This window comes from Cibotium barometz, chromosome 53 (genome assembly GCF_041138505.1).
Source record: "Cibotium barometz isolate CiBa-2024 chromosome 53, ASM4113850v1, whole genome shotgun sequence".
Taxonomy (NCBI): Eukaryota; Viridiplantae; Streptophyta; class Polypodiopsida; order Cyatheales; family Cibotiaceae; genus Cibotium; species Cibotium barometz.
In genome coordinates this window covers 10,874,877-10,892,970 of record NC_141098.1, presented here as the reverse complement: position 1 = coordinate 10,892,970, position 18,094 = coordinate 10,874,877, and the positions used below count along the sequence as shown (strand labels likewise).

General features: G+C 34.8%; 2 protein-coding genes across 2 annotated transcripts; both read left to right on the top strand.

Moving 5' to 3' along the window:
- Nucleotides 1-480: 480 nt before the first annotated feature.
- On the top strand, nt 481-2,031 carry LOC147608280 (uncharacterized). The gene is made up of 3 exons (XM_086789062.1): nt 481-485; nt 1,249-1,469; nt 1,811-2,031. Exons 1-3 carry the CDS (start codon nt 481-483, stop codon nt 2,014-2,016), a joined length of 432 nt encoding a protein of 143 aa, XP_086645188.1. The 3' UTR covers nt 2,017-2,031.
- Nucleotides 2,032-9,991: 7,960 nt separating this feature from the next.
- LOC147608279 (uncharacterized) lies at nt 9,992-10,849 on the top strand. Its single transcript, XM_086789061.1, has 3 exons — nt 9,992-10,012; nt 10,098-10,287; nt 10,629-10,849. The coding sequence occupies exons 1-3, from the start codon at nt 9,992-9,994 to the stop codon at nt 10,832-10,834; spliced, it is 417 nt and encodes a 138-aa protein (XP_086645187.1). The 3' UTR covers nt 10,835-10,849.
- The last annotated feature ends 7,245 nt before the right edge of the window (nt 10,850-18,094 follow it).

Below are 18,094 nucleotides of genomic sequence, written 5' to 3'. Positions count from 1 at the left end.
TGAGGTATTTGATTTATTAGCATGCGAATGTATTTGACATACAAAAGATGTGGTAGATATTTGTCTTTATAATCAATGTAAAAAATAAGACATTTTATATATGTGTGTGTATATTCACACATGCACACGCACACACACACACACACACACACACACACTTGAGTGCATATGAGACCATTTTTGAACTAGTTCTACTTGAAGCCTTTATATTTACCTCAAGTACTTAATTTTCTAGCTTATAGAAGAGGTGATAAATATTTACCTTTGATCGATGTATACATACATACATACATATATAAATATACATATACACACACACACACATACATGTACAAGTGTATACTTACATGTGTGTGTGTGTGTGTGTGTGTATACACATGTATGTGTGTGTGTATAAACACATACATATATATGTGTGTGTGTGTGTGTGTGAACCATCTATGTGGAGCTATTTTTTAATACTCTCCACATGCAAGCGATATGGGGTTTTTTTTAAAAGAAATTAGGCTTCCTACAGCATGAAGGGAGGCAAGGATGCTATGTGTAACCTTTTTGATTGAGACTAATACCTAAGAAGGAATAGACAAGCTTGATAAAGAAAAGAATGTGAAGCTTGCCTTAAATATCTAATAGCTTAAGAAGCCTAAATAAGAGGGCATGCTCCCATGTTCTCTCTCTCTCTCTCTCTCTCTCTCTCTCTCTCTCTCTCTCGATTGACTAAGACTAATAACTAAGAGGGAATAGACAAGCCTAATAAAAAATAGAATGTGAAGCTTGCCTTAAATATTTAATAGCTTAAAAAGCCTAAGTGAGAGGGCATGCTCCCATGTTCCCACGTTCTTCTCTCTCTCTCTCTCTCTCTCTCTCTCTCTCTCTCTCTCTCTCTTTTGCACACACATGCATGCATACAAGCACTAAGGTTAAAGTGCAAATTATTCTCTTTCCCATGTGCGCTTGCACGTGTACACATGAATGTCACCTATGTGAATAAGAAAAAGACATGTGTAAATATACATAACATCTATAGATAGGATTGGTTTAAAACACTTTTGTCAAAGTGATGCAGTGAACTACGGTTCTAGAAAGGTTGGGTTTGCTTCATCTTAGAAAAGGTTACTATTGGGAGAGAATATGAAGAAAATACTGGTTCAATAATATCTCGTCACCCCATGGTGAGGATGATGCATATTGTAAGGGTTTTGCAGCCCAACGTTGGGTTAGTTTTGAAATTTTGGACTTGTTCAACAGGGGCTTGTGTAATTATAAAACAACGAGGCGACGTGCCAACCCCTTCCACGCTTGCGGATCCTGCAAAGCCGCCCGCCCGCCCGCCCGCCCGCCCGCCCGCATCGCACTCCTCCCAAGGCTCACGGCAATCTCTACACTATATAACGGCTGCAGCAAGTCTCCACAGTTTTCCAAGCGTACTGCACATTTTTACAACTCGCTCGTTAATCGTCTTGCAGAGTGTGAGATCGTTTGGCCTCTTTCTTTCTGTGTGTGTGCGCGCGTGTGTGTGTAGAGACAGACAGACAGACAGACAGAGAGAGAGAGAGAGAGAGGGATTTGCTGCAGCTATCTCAACTTTATTTGCGCTTCCTGCATCTGTTGCTGGTCCATATATATATACATATGTGTGTGTGTATTGACATGATCAAGCAAGATCAAAGAAAGCTAAGAAATCTAGATGGGTTTTTGTGTGTGTGTAAGAGAGAGAGAGAGAGAGAGAGAGAGCGAGAGAGATTGCTATCGTCTGCTCTACTCATTGTTTTGTTTTGTTTTCTTGTTTGGTCGGTTTTTGATTTTACAGGGCTTTGTCTCTACAAGAAAACAATGGCTTTCCCTCCCTTGAAGGGATCGGTAGCTATGGCTCTGGTGGTGTGTGCTATTCTGAGTGCTGATAGCGTGATGGCCCAGAGTGGATCCCCTGCCCCATCCCCAGCATCAGGCGCAGCTGATCATATGACCCCAATGGCCCTCGCTGAAATGGCCTTCCTATCGCTTCTCGTTGGATAATTAAATTTTGATAGTGGATAATTAAATTTCATGCCACTAGGATAGATTCAAACTTAGTTCCTCCACTTTGGGAGGCATGGGCACTACCACTAAGAAGTCAATGACATATTTTATTACAAAGTCTAAGGGGCGTGAGCATCAAGTGCAATATCTTAGCAAAATAGATAAGTAAACTAAATCTTATATGGATTTTTTAAGAGTGTGAATCATAACTTAAGTAGGAATACACAAGATTGAAAAAGAATGAAATGTCAAGCTTTCAAAAACATCCAATTACTTTAAAAACTTTAGTGAGAGGACAAGCCCCCCACATGCTCTCTCTCTCTCTCTCTCTCTCTCTCTCTCTCTCTCTCACACACACACACACACACACACACACACACACACATGCGCGTGCATGAGGCGCGCACATGCATGCACATACAAGCACTATGGTTGAGATAAAAATAAATCTATGTCCTTTCTTTTGCCACCCTTGAAAGTGTCAAGAAATGAATATGGTGGAGTTGCAAAAGAGAAGATAGTGTTTAAATAGATAAAATAAGCTGTAATCATTATGATGACCTTCCCTTGGTAAGGTTGGATCAAAACAAACAACAATATCAACATTTATCTTCCTATTTTCCTGTTTAAATAATATCATCATATGCTATATTATTTTAATGCATTGTCATATCTTTAATATTTGTATCTACTTGCCCCCTCCATATGACATCATAAATTTAAACCCCATTTTTGGCTTCAAAGGTCTTTTTGGGCTTCAACTGATGCTTGAAAATTTACATATGGTGTCAACTATGAAGCCCTACAAAATGACTAAAATATCAAAACGAAGCCAATATAGGGTGTAAGGTTTAAAGGAATGTGTGTGTGTGTGTGTGTGTGTGAGAGAGAGAGAGAGAGAGAAAGAGAGAGAACATATCTATATACATATGTGCCATATTGTATATATGTATATATGTAAACGGATTATCTTTATAAGGATGTGCAAAAACACATATGTGATGCATAAAGTGATGTTAAATTTTTTAATAAAAAATGCGAGAGTGGGTATCTCAATTTTATGCCACTAGGATAGATGCAAAGCCAATGCCTCTACTTTGGGACGGATGTGTGCTACTGCTCGAAAGGCACTGATGTATGCTACTAATGAAACCATGATTTGTGATTCCAATTTAAGGGTTGTCCCACCCCAAAATCTAACATGTATGCACATATGGGCACCTAACAAGTGTATTCCCATATGCACATTACATCTATATATCAATTATTTGTAACCTGCCATTTGGCAAGCAAAGGAGAGCCCTTCACATAAAGGAGAAAGGAGAATTTTTTTAATGAGTCATTTGCTCATTGAATGAGTCTCATATATATATATATATATGAGAGTTTCACATTTTTGAACTTTTTAAAAGGTCCAACGTTCTTTTCCACAAGCCTAGATGCATTGGGGCTCATAATTAGTTGTCGACATCAAGTCTTTTGCTCATTGAATAATGTTTCTCATATATATAAGTGCTCACACACACACACACACACACACACACATATTTATAGGTATGTATATATGTATATATGAATATATCTATATGCATGCCAACATAAACACATGCATGTGTATGCACACAAATCACCACACACACATGCACACACACACACACACTCGCACACACGTGCACATCAGGGATTTAATATTCACATGATCACAAGATTTTTTGTGATAATAACACATGTGAACAAGTTATTCACATGTTCTCATGTTACCGTTCACAAAAAATAACAGGTCACTTGCCATTTGGGAACCCCTTAAAAGCTTGGCCACACATGGGAATAAGCTATTCACATGTTCTCATGTTACCATCTTCACATAATAGCAAGTCAATGGCCACCTAAGAAGATTTTTTATGCCCGACAAAGATAATTTTTTTAGACCCTTGTGAAAGCTTTGTGAATATAACATGTGATCACAAGATTTTTTGTGTTATTAACATATATTATTAACATGTTCACATGTTTTCGTTTACGTCAGTGAAATCCCTGGTGCACATACACAAATATGCACACTTACACGCACACACTTAACCTCACACATACACATACATGCATATAAACTTAAATATATATACACGTACATGCATATAAACTTAAATATATATACACGTACACACTAACTGACTTCATACACAAATACATGTGGACACCATCGATAGGCAGACATGTATACATAGCTGGACATGCGCACACATAATTGCACATGCACATGCACACACTCTCACACACATAATGGTCATATAAAAAGATCACATGTCCGCACACACACATATATATTCGCATATGCATGTGCACACACATCGATAGGCACACATGTATACATAGATGCATATGCGCACACACATTTGCACGTGTATATGCACACACTCACACACATATGCATGTGCACGCACGTACACAAACATATACACAAAAATTCTCACATAAAAAAATTCACATTCCTGCACACACACATATACATTCACATATGCACACACATTCATATGTGTGTGTGTGTGTGTATAATATACATATATATATTATATTATATTATATAAAGAGTATAATGTGTATATAACTATACGATATATATATATATATATATATATATAATGTGTTTATGTATGTGTGTGTGTTTTATTATGATAAATATGTTAATTTTTTTACATAATTAAATAATTAAATATATATATATATATATATTCTCTCTTTCAATATATACATGTATTTATGTGTGTGTGTGTGTGTGTGTGTATTGCAATATTCTCTCTCTCTCTCTCTCTCTCTCTCTCTCTCTCTCTCTCTCTCTCTCTCTCCTAGATAGATATATATAGATAATACTCTCTATATAATATTATATGATATAGATGTATGTATGTATATATATATGTGTGTATGTTTTTGTAGCACCACTATGCCATCTCTCCTCTCTCTTTGACCTCCAATGTCAGAAAGCACCCTACAGTTAACCATGTTGGGCAGATCGATCAAAGCATCAAGCACGCATGCCTGTGAGATGAAGGTGTGAGGTCTCTAAAATAGGAATGGAAAATTGCATGGACGCGATGATGTGCCCCTGACTTTGATAGTTCTTTCCTATCCACACTATGGGCGCCCGAAGGAGGGGGTATAAGATTCCTCCCCAGCCCCTGAAGATGTTCAGTATCTTCCCCCTATAATCAATTCCCTCTTCAGAATAATAAAAGATCTTGTTTCTACCTATTTTGGCTTAGAGAGAGAAAATATTCTAGAGAGAGGTTATTCAGATTTTATATATTTTTGGATGGAAAAATATCTCTTCTTATTAAAATAAATTCCCTTGAAACATAAGTTCAAAAAGATTTTCAGAAGGTGCATTAGAAATAAATTATAATATGTTCAAAAGGCCTTACCCTAAGGGTCTAGATTTTTTAAAAATTTTAAATTAAGGTTCCTATGGACCAATAAGTTTAATCCAAATGTAGGGAGGAGGTAAATTGAAGAAATAAAGAAAATCCACCCAAAAATGAGTAAATACTCACATAAGATGAAGAGTGGACTAAGGACCAAAGGAAATACTAAAAAAATGAATTTTTGACACCTCAGAGTGGGGATTCCCCCTCATGAAGGAGGCTCCTATTTCACATGTGTGGTGGAGTTTTAAATTCTCAAATATTGAGATATTTCATCTCTCCTGATTCAAGTCTAGTTCTAAAAAGTAAGCTAAACTAACCCAAAAATGGTCAAAAATTGACCAAACTGATCTGGAAAATTCTAGAATCAGTTTGCTTGGTTAGAAGCTCACTTTTTCCTATAAATAGAAGCCTCCCCCTTCGTAGGAAGATTATTAGTGTTTTATGCACTGTTACTCTACTCCACCCCCCTGAGCCAAAAACAGTGAATTTATTGATAATTCAATAGTTTTTGACCTTTCCCTCTTCAAAAGAATTGGTGGCCACTCTTGTTGAAAACAAGAGTAGATCCCTCAAACCATCAAGCCAAAGCAAAGCTCACAGAAATTCATGTAAGTTAGAAATCCTACTTTTTCTTTATTCCTTTTAATGGTTTTCTAATTTTTGTTTTCTTTAAAATGAAAAAATGATGTTATGCCTTGTTGGAAAGGCTTTCGCCCTCTCTTCATTCTTAAATTCAGCCTTTCTTTATCCTAGATAAGTAATCAAATTGTTAGAATTAAACTTTTCATATTGTTTCTCTTTTAAAAGTGGAATTTGATTAGTTTAGAATGCTTTAAACCATTTAGGATAATTTTTAAGTAACTTGAGGATAGAAAAAATTTAAAAATGGTTAGCTAATAAGTTTTATCTTTTATTATTCAAAAAGAGTAATCCCCACCATTTGTGTATTCTAAAAGTGTTATTTTCATTCTAGCCATAGAAAAATGCATATTAGAAATATTTTTATTATAAAAGTTTTATTTCCATTAGAATTAATTTCTATGCATAGAAAGATGCATATTGGAGAATTTTTTTAATTCTAAAAGTGTTACTTTCATTAATATTGATTTTTATGCATAAAATGATGCATAAAAGATTTTTTTTTAATTATAAAACCTTTCACCAATATTGATTTTTATTCATAAAATGATGCATAAAAGAATTTTTTTATTATAAAAGTGTTACTTTCACGAATATTAATTTTTATGCATAAAATGATGCATAAAAGAATTTTTTATTATAAAAGTGTTACTTTCATCAATATTGATTTTTTTTGCATAAAATGATGCATAAAAGAATTTTTTATTTTTATAAAAGTGTTACTTTCACCAATATTGATTTTTGTGCATAAAATGATGCATAAAAGAATTTTTTTAAATTATAAATGTGTTACTTTCATCAAAATTGATTTTTCATGCATAAATAGATGCATAAAAGGATTTTCTTTTATATAAAAGTGTTATTTCCATAGAAGTTGGATTTTATGCATAAATAGATGCATACAGAATTTTTATATCAAAATAAGAGTTCTCTTTCCTATGTTTAAATCCCATGAATATTGGTAAATGAATAAGTAAATACTCTGTGAGAGAAAATTCTACCGTTTCATATTCTCTAGGATGGTAATGAGAAAATTCAAAAAAAACTATCTTAGTCGAAATTTTAGATCAATGATTAATTTATTGCTCATAGAAATTCATGATTAGTTTTAAATTCAGTTAAGCAAAATACTCAATGATTGAATTTCAATAAAGTAGTAATTGAAATATTACCCTTCAAGAAAGTTAGTTCAGGGAGAACCTTTCCAGACTCAAACCCTGAATCAGACTATGACCAAGACTTAATATCCTTCGTCAGTTTCAAGAAAAGACGATGTAACTAGTTCAGGAAAATTTCACTCAAATCACCCACCGAATATAAAATCAAGTTAAGACTCTTGATTCTGATCTGAGGATCAAGGTTACAAAATTTAGGAAATTCTGTTGGAATTTTAGACCTACGATCTAGAAGTATTGGGATATGGATTTAAGATATACCCATTGTATTCAAAAGAAAATCAAAACTGAAAACTTGCATAGAAACCCTGTTTTCTTAAAGGATTGTCTTACGCCACAATACTGGAGGGAGCATTTGGTATATGTGTTTTTCTAAGGAAAGTTTGGTTGTAACAGTGAGCGGGGAGTGTTCAAAGGACGGCTCATGTGGCAAAAACCTACCCAGGTCTTGACTAGCCTGGGTATGGTAAAAAATGGTGTGCTTCCGGTACGATGGGCGAGGGCCGACGAAACGGTCCCTGAGTGAGGTGCCACGACACCTAAGGAGGATCTTGGAGGGTTCTGACCAGGTGTGATGCATGGGCTTGCGGTGCTTAGGACACCCATGCGTATGTCGTGGAAGATATATATATGTATGATGACGAGAAAATTATTGTAATCTGTTACTGGATCTCGTTGTTGTTGTTGCTGACTTGCTGATCTCAATGGAGAGTCCAGCGTGATACTATTTTGTGAGAAACAAGGATTGAATGGATGTATGTTTATGTGTGTGTACATATACATATATACATGTATGTATACATACATGCATGTATGTATATATATACATACATGTATGTATACATACATACATGCATGTGTATACATACATACATACATATATATGTGTGTGTGTGTGTGTATGTATGTATACATACATACATGCATGTGTATACATACATACATACATATATATGTGTGTGTGTGTGTGTATGTATGTATGTATGTATATGTATATGTATTTGTATGTGTGTGTGTGTAAACGCACACATGCATATACTTGTAAATGTATATGTATGCATGCATGTATGTATGTATGTATATATGTGTGTGTGCACACATACATACATGCATGCATACATACACATGTACATGTATATGCATACGTGTGGATATAGACACACACATACACATACATATACATATACATACATACATACACACATACATACACATATATATATGTATGTATGTATGCATGTGTGGTCTGTGTGTGTGTGTGTGTGTGTGTGTGTGTGTGTGTTAATGGTCCCCGTTTTGTTGCAATTTAGAAATGGAAATGGGAGAAATATGAGTGCCATTAAGAAGGGAGAAATGGAAATGAGAAAGACAAATGGTATTCAAGGATACGCGAGTAATCAAACACGATGGATCACTAAAGAAAGAAAAAGTTAATGAAAGGTGGGAGTGAACCTTAAGATATCCATAAGATATCACTTGAGTGCATACGAGACCATTTTTGAATTAGCTCTACTTGAAGCCTTTATATTTACATGAGGTATTTGATTTATTAGCATGCGAATGTATTTGACATACAAAAGATGTGGTAGATATTTGTCTTTATAATCAATGTAAAAAATAAGACATTTTATATATGTGTGTGTATATTCACACATGCACACGCACACACACACACACACACACACACACACTTGAGTGCATATGAGACCATTTTTGAACTAGTTCTACTTGAAGCCTTTATATTTACCTCAAGTACTTAATTTTCTAGCTTATAGAAGAGGTGATAAATATTTACCTTTGATCGATGTATACATACATACATACATACATACATACATATATAAATATACATATACACACACACACACATACATGTACAAGTGTATACTTACATGTGTGTGTGTGTGTGTGTGTGTGTATACACATGTATGTGTGTGTGTATAAACACATACATATATATGTGTGTGTGTGTGTGTGTGAACCATCTATGTGGAGCTATTTTTTAATACTCTCCACATGCAAGCGATATGGGGTTTTTTTTAAAAGAAATTAGGCTTCCTACAGCATGAAGGGAGGCAAGGATGCTATGTGTAACCTTTTTGATTGAGACTAATACCTAAGAAGGAATAGACAAGCTTGATAAAGAAAAGAATGTGAAGCTTGCCTTAAATATCTAATAGCTTAAGAAGCCTAAATAAGAGGGCATGCTCCCATGTTCTCTCTCTCTCTCTCTCTCTCTCTCTCTCTCTCTCTCTCTCTCTCTCTCTCTCTCTCGATTGACTAAGACTAATAACTAAGAGGGAATAGACAAGCCTAATAAAAAATAGAATGTGAAGCTTGCCTTAAATATTTAATAGCTTAAAAAGCCTAAGTGAGAGGGCATGCTCCCATGTTCCCACGTTCTTCTCTCTCTCTCTCTCTCTCTCTCTCTCTCTCTCTCTCTCTCTCTCTCTTTTGCACACACATGCATGCATACAAGCACTAAGGTTAAAGTGCAAATTATTCTCTTTCCCATGTGCGCTTGCACGTGTACACATGAATGTCACCTATGTGAATAAGAAAAAGACATGTGTAAATATACATAACATCTATAGATAGGATTGGTTTAAAACACTTTTGTCAAAGTGATGCAGTGAACTACGGTTCTAGAAAGGTTGGGTTTGCTTCATCTTAGAAAAGGTTACTATTGGGAGAGAATATGAAGAAAATACTGGTTCAATAATATCTCGTCACCCCATGGTGAGGATGATGCATATTGTAAGGGTTTTGCAGCCCAACGTTGGGTTAGTTTTGAAATTTTGGACTTGTTCAACAGGGGCTTGTGTAATTATAAAACAACGAGGCGACGTGCCAACCCCTTCCACGCTTGCGGATCCTGCAAAGCCGCCCGCCCGCCCGCCTGCCCGCCCGCATCGAACTCCTCCCAAGGCTCACGGCAATCTCTACACTATATAACGGCTGCAGCAAGTCTCCACAGTTTTCCAAGCGTACTGCACATTTTTACAACTCGCTCGTTAATCGTCTTGCAGAGTGTGAGATCGTTTGGCCTCTTTCTTTCTGTGTGTGTGCGCGCGTGTGTGTGTAGAGACAGACAGACAGACAGACAGAGAGAGAGAGAGAGAGAGGGATTTGCTGCAGCTATCTCAACTTTATTTGCGCTTCCTGCATCTGTTGCTGGTCCATATATATATACATATGTGTGTGTGTATTGACATGATCAAGCAAGATCAAAGAAAGCTAAGAAATCTAGATGGGTTTTTGTGTGTGTGTAAGAGAGAGAGAGAGAGAGAGAGAGAGCGAGAGAGATTGCTATCGTCTGCTCTACTCATTGTTTTGTTTTGTTTTCTTGTTTGGTCGGTTTTTGATTTTACAGGGCTTTGTCTCTACAAGAAAACAATGGCTTTCCCTCCCTTGAAGGGATCGGTAGCTATGGCTCTGGTGGTGTGTGCTATTCTGAGTGCTGATAGCGTGATGGCCCAGAGTGGATCCCCTGCCCCATCCCCAGCATCAGGCGCAGCTGATCATATGACCCCAATGGCCCTCGCTGAAATGGCCTTCCTATCGCTTCTCGTTGGATAATTAAATTTTGATAGTGGATAATTAAATTTCATGCCACTAGGATAGATTCAAACTTAGTTCCTCCACTTTGGGAGGCATGGGCACTACCACTAAGAAGTCAATGACATATTTTATTACAAAGTCTAAGGGGCGTGAGCATCAAGTGCAATATCTTAGCAAAATAGATAAGTAAACTAAATCTTATATGGATTTTTTAAGAGTGTGAATCATAACTTAAGTAGGAATACACAAGATTGAAAAAGAATGAAATGTCAAGCTTTCAAAAACATCCAATTACTTTAAAAACTTTAGTGAGAGGACAAGCCCCCCACATGCTCTCTCTCTCTCTCTCTCTCTCTCTCTCTCTCTCTCTCTCTCACACACACACACACACACACACACACACACACATGCGCGTGCATGAGGCGCGCACATGCATGCACATACAAGCACTATGGTTGAGATAAAAATAAATCTATGTCCTTTCTTTTGCCACCCTTGAAAGTGTCAAGAAATGAATATGGTGGAGTTGCAAAAGAGAAGATAGTGTTTAAATAGATAAAATAAGCTGTAATCATTATGATGACCTTCCCTTGGTAAGGTTGGATCAAAACAAACAACAATATCAACATTTATCTTCCTATTTTCCTGTTTAAATAATATCATCAGATGCTATATTATTTTAATGCATTGTCATATCTTTAATATTTGTATCTACTTGCCCCCTCCATATGACATCATAAATTTAAACCCCATTTTTGGCTTCAAAGGTCTTTTTGGGCTTCAACTGATGCTTGAAAATTTACATATGGTGTCAACTATGAAGCCCTACAAAATGACTAAAATATCAAAACGAAGCCAATATAGGGTGTAAGGTTTAAAGGAATGTGTGTGTGTGTGTGTGTGTGTGAGAGAGAGAGAGAGAGAGAAAGAGAGAGAACATATCTATATACATATGTGCCATATTGTATATATGTATATATGTAAACGGATTATCTTTATAAGGATGTGCAAAAACACATATGTGATGCATAAAGTGATGTTAAATTTTTTAATAAAAAATGCGAGAGTGGGTATCTCAATTTTATGCCACTAGGATAGATGCAAAGCCAATGCCTCTACTTTGGGACGGATGTGTGCTACTGCTCGAAAGGCACTGATGTATGCTACTAATGAAACCATGATTTGTGATTCCAATTTAAGGGTTGTCCCACCCCAAAATCTAACATGTATGCACATATGGGCACCTAAACAAGTGTATTCCCATATGCACATTACATCTATATATCAATTATTTGTAACCTGCCATTTGGCAAGCAAAGGAGAGCCCTTCACATAAAGGAGAAAGGAGAATTTTTTTAATGAGTCATTTGCTCATTGAATGAGTCTCATATATATATATATATATGAGAGTTTCACATTTTTGAACTTTTTAAAAGGTCCAACGTTCTTTTCCACAAGCCTAGATGCATTGGGGCTCATAATTAGTTGTCGACATCAAGTCTTTTGCTCATTGAATAATGTTTCTCATATATATAAGTGCTCACACACACACACACACACACACACACATATTTATAGGTATGTATATATGTATATATGAATATATCTATATGCATGCCAACATAAACACATGCATGTGTATGCACACAAATCACCACACACACATGCACACACACACACACACTCGCACACACGTGCACATCAGGGTTTAATATTCACATGATCACAAGATTTTTTGTGATAATAACACATGTGAACAAGTTATTCACATGTTCTCATGTTACCGTTCACAAAAAATAACAGGTCACTTGCCATTTGGGAACCCCTTAAAAGCTTGGCCACACATGGGAATAAGCTATTCACATGTTCTCATGTTACCATCTTCACATAATAGCAAGTCAATGGCCACCTAAGAAGATTTTTTATGCCCGACAAAGATAATTTTTTTAGACCCTTGTGAAAGCTTTGTGAATATAACATGTGATCACAAGATTTTTTGTGTTATTAACATATATTATTAACATGTTCACATGTTTTCGTTTACGTCAGTGAAATCCCTGGTGCACATACACAAATATGCACACTTACACGCACACACTTAACCTCACACATACACATACATGCATATAAACTTAAATATATATACACGTACATGCATATAAACTTAAATATATATACACGTACACACTAACTGACTTCATACACAAATACATGTGGACACCATCGATAGGCAGACATGTATACATAGCTGGACATGCGCACACATAATTGCACATGCACATGCACACACTCTCACACACATAATGGTCATATAAAAAGATCACATGTCCGCACACACACATATATATTCGCATATGCATGTGCACACACATCGATAGGCACACATGTATACATAGATGCATATGCGCACACACATTTGCACGTGTATATGCACACACTCACACACATATGCATGTGCACGCACGTACACAAACATATACACAAAAATTCTCACATAAAAAAATTCACATTCCTGCACACACACATATACATTCACATATGCACACACATTCATATGTGTGTGTGTGTGTGTATAATATACATATATATATTATATTATATTATATAAAGAGTATAATGTGTATATAACTATACGATATATATATATATATATATATATATAATGTGTTTATGTATGTGTGTGTGTTTTATTATGATAAATATGTTAATTTTTTTACATAATTAAATAATTAAATATATATATATATATATTCTCTCTTTCAATATATACATGTATTTATGTGTGTGTGTGTGTGTGTGTGTATTGCAATATTCTCTCTCTCTCTCTCTCTCTCTCTCTCTCTCTCTCTCTCTCTCTCTCTCCTAGATAGATATATATAGATAATACTCTCTATATAATATTATATGATATAGATGTATGTATGTATATATATATGTGTGTATGTTTTTGTAGCACCACTATGCCATCTCTCCTCTCTCTTTGACCTCCAATGTCAGAAAGCACCCTACAGTTAACCATGTTGGGCAGATCGATCAAAGCATCAAGCACGCATGCCTGTGAGATGAAGGTGTGAGGTCTCTAAAATAGGAATGGAAAATTGCATGGACGCGATGATGTGCCCCTGACTTTGATAGTTCTTTCCTATCCACACTATGGGCGCCCGAAGGAGGGGGTATAAGATTCCTCCCCAGCCCCTGAAGATGTTCAGTATCTTCCCCCTATAATCAATTCCCTCTTCAGAATAATAAAAGATCTTGTTTCTACCTATTTTGGCTTAGAGAGAGAAAATATTCTAGAGAGAGGTTATTCAGATTTTATATATTTTTGGATGAAAAAATATCTCTTCTTATTAAAATAAATTCCCTTGAAACATAAGTTCAAAAAGATTTTCAGAAGGTGCATTAGAAATAAATTATAATATGTTCAAAAGGCCTTACCCTAAGGGTCTAGATTTTTTAAAAATTTTAAATTAAGGTTCCTATGGACCAATAAGTTTAATCCAAATGTAGGGAGGAGGTAAATTGAAGAAATAAAGAAAATCCACCCAAAAATGAGTAAATACTCACATAAGATGAAGAGTGGACTAAGGACCAAAGGAAATACTAAAAAAATGAATTTTTGACACCTCAGAGTGGGGATTCCCCCTCATGAAGGAGGCTCCTATTTCACATGTGTGGTGGAGTTTTAAATTCTCAAATATTGAGATATTTCATCTCTCCTGATTCAAGTCTAGTTCTAAAAAGTAAGCTAAACTAACCCAAAAATGGTCAAAAATTGACCAAACTGATCTGGAAAATTCTAGAATCAGTTTGCTTGGTTAGAAGCTCACTTTTTCCTATAAATAGAAGCCTCCCCCTTCGTAGGAAGATTATTAGTGTTTTATGCACTGTTACTCTACTCCACCCCCCTGAGCCAAAAACAGTGAATTTATTGATAATTCAATAGTTTTTGACCTTTCCCTCTTCAAAAGAATTGGTGGCCACTCTTGTTGAAAACAAGAGTAGATCCCTCAAACCATCAAGCCAAAGCAAAGCTCACAGAAATTCATGTAAGTTAGAAATCCTACTTTTTCTTTATTCCTTTTAATGGTTTTCTAATTTTTGTTTTCTTTAAAATGAAAAAATGATGTTATGCCTTGTTGGAAAGGCTTTCGCCCTCTCTTCATTCTTAAATTCAGCCTTTCTTTATCCTAGATAAGTAATCAAATTGTTAGAATTAAACTTTTCATATTGTTTCTCTTTTAAAAGTGGAATTTGATTAGTTTAGAATGCTTTAAACCATTTAGGATAATTTTTAAGTAACTTGAGGATAGAAAAAATTTAAAAATGGTTAGCTAATAAGTTTTATCTTTTATTATTCAAAAAGAGTAATCCCCACCATTTGTGTATTCTAAAAGTGTTATTTTCATTCTAGCCATAGAAAAATGCATATTAGAAATATTTTTATTATAAAAGTTTTATTTCCATTAGAATTAATTTCTATGCATAGAAAGATGCATATTGGAGAATTTTTTTAATTCTAAAAGTGTTACTTTCATTAATATTGATTTTTATGCATAAAATGATGCATAAAAGATTTTTTTTTAATTATAAAACCTTTCACCAATATTGATTTTTATTCATAAAATGATGCATAAAAGAATTTTTTTATTATAAAAGTGTTACTTTCACGAATATTAATTTTTATGCATAAAATGATGCATAAAAGAATTTTTTATTATAAAAGTGTTACTTTCATCAATATTGATTTTTTTTGCATAAAATGATGCATAAAAGAATTTTTTATTTTTATAAAAGTGTTACTTTCACCAATATTGATTTTTGTGCATAAAATGATGCATAAAAGAATTTTTTTAAATTATAAATGTGTTACTTTCATCAAAATTGATTTTTCATGCATAAATAGATGCATAAAAGGATTTTCTTTTATATAAAAGTGTTATTTCCATAGAAGTTGGATTTTATGCATAAATAGATGCATACAGAATTTTTATATCAAAATAAGAGTTCTCTTTCCTATGTTTAAATCCCATGAATATTGGTAAATGAATAAGTAAATACTCTGTGAGAGAAAATTCTACCGTTTCATATTCTCTAGGATGGTAATGAGAAAATTCAAAAAAAACTATCTTAGTCGAAATTTTAGATCAATGATTAATTTATTGCTCATAGAAATTCATGATTAGTTTTAAATTCAGTTAAGCAAAATACTCAATGATTGAATTTCAATAAAGTAGTAATTGAAATATTACCCTTCAAGAAAGTTAGTTCAGGGAGAACCTTTCCAGACTCAAACCCTGAATCAGACTATGACCAAGACTTAATATCCTTCGTCAGTTTCAAGAAAAGACGATGTAACTAGTTCAGGAAAATTTCACTCAAATCACCCACCGAATATAAAATCAAGTTAAGACTCTTGATTCTGATCTGAGGATCAAGGTTACAAAATTTAGGAAATTCTGTTGGAATTTTAGACCTACGATCTAGAAGTATTGGGATATGGATTTAAGATATACCCATTGTATTCAAAAGAAAATCAAAACTGAAAACTTGCATAGAAACCCTGTTTTCTTAAAGGATTGTCTTACGCCACAATACTGGAGGGAGCATTTGGTATATGTGTTTTTCTAAGGAAAGTTTGGTTGTAACAGTGAGCGGGGAGTGTTCAAAGGACGGCTCATGTGGCAAAAACCTACCCAGGTCTTGACTAGCCTGGGTATGGTAAAAAATGGTGTGCTTCCGGTACGATGGGCGAGGGCCGACGAAACGGTCCCTGAGTGAGGTGCCACGACACCTAAGGAGGATCTTGGAGGGTTCTGACCAGGTGTGATGCATGGGCTTGCGGTGCTTAGGACACCCATGCGTATGTCGTGGAAGATATATATATGTATGATGACGAGAAAATTATTGTAATCTGTTACTGGATCTCGTTGTTGTTGTTGCTGACTTGCTGATCTCAATGGAGAGTCCAGCGTGATACTATTTTGTGAGAAACAAGGATTGAATGGATGTATGTTTATGTGTGTGTACATATACATATATACATGTATGTATACATACATGCATGTATGTATATATATACATACATGTATGTATACATACATACATGCATGTGTATACATACATACATACATATATATGTGTGTGTGTGTGTGTATGTATGTATACATACATACATGCATGTGTATACATACATACATACATATATATGTGTGTGTGTGTGTGTATGTATGTATGTATGTATATGTATATGTATTTGTATGTGTGTGTGTGTAAACGCACACATGCATATACTTGTAAATGTATATGTATGCATGCATGTATGTATGTATGTATATATGTGTGTGTGCACACATACATACATGCATGCATACATACACATGTACATGTATATGCATACGTGTGGATATAGACACACACATACACATACATATACATATACATACATACATACACACATACATACACATATATATATGTATGTATGTATGCATGTGTGGTCTGTGTGTGTGTGTGTGTGTGTGTGTGTGTGTGTGTTAATGGTCCCCGTTTTGTTGCAATTTAGAAATGGAAATGGGAGAAATATGAGTGCCATTAAGAAGGGAGAAATGGAAATGAGAAAGACAAATGGTATTCAAGGATACGCGAGTAATCAAACACGATGGATCACTAAAGAAAGAAAAAGTTAATGAAAGGTGGGAGTGAACCTTAAGATATCCATAAGATATCACTTGAGTGCATACGAGACCATTTTTGAATTAGCTCTACTTGAAGCCTTTATATTTACATGAGGTATTTGATTTATTAGCATGCGAATGTATTTGACATACAAAAGATGTGGTAGATATTTGTCTTTATAATCAATGTAAAAAATAAGACATTTTATATATGTGTGTGTATATTCACACATGCACACGCACACACACACACACACACACACACACACTTGAGTGCATATGAGACCATTTTTGAACTAGTTCTACTTGAAGCCTTTATATTTACCTCAAGTACTTAATTTTCTAGCTTATAGAAGAGGTGATAAATATTTACCTTTGATCGATGTATACATACATACATACATACATACATACATATATAAATATACATATACACACACACACACATACATGTACAAGTGTATACTTACATGTGTGTGTGTGTGTGTGTGTGTATACACATGTATGTGTGTGTGTATAAACACATACATATATATGTGTGTGTGTGTGTGTGAACCATCTATGTGGAGCTATTTTTTAATACTCTCCACATGCAAGCGAT

What these genes read in the sequence shown, in the direction of transcription:
- LOC147608280 (XM_086789062.1), top strand. An exon ending in CGTTAATCGTCTTGCAGAGT is followed by an intron (nt 1,470 to 1,810) that starts GTGAGATCGTTT and finishes TTGATTTTACAG; the next exon opens with GGCTTTGTCTCTACAAGAAA.
- LOC147608279 (XM_086789061.1), top strand. Translation starts at nt 9,992, where the DNA reads ATGGTGAGGATGATGCATATT. An exon ending in TGGTGAGGATGATGCATATT is followed by an intron (nt 10,013 to 10,097) that starts GTAAGGGTTTTG and finishes TAAAACAACGAG; the next exon opens with GCGACGTGCCAACCCCTTCC. An exon ending in CGTTAATCGTCTTGCAGAGT is followed by an intron (nt 10,288 to 10,628) that starts GTGAGATCGTTT and finishes TTGATTTTACAG; the next exon opens with GGCTTTGTCTCTACAAGAAA.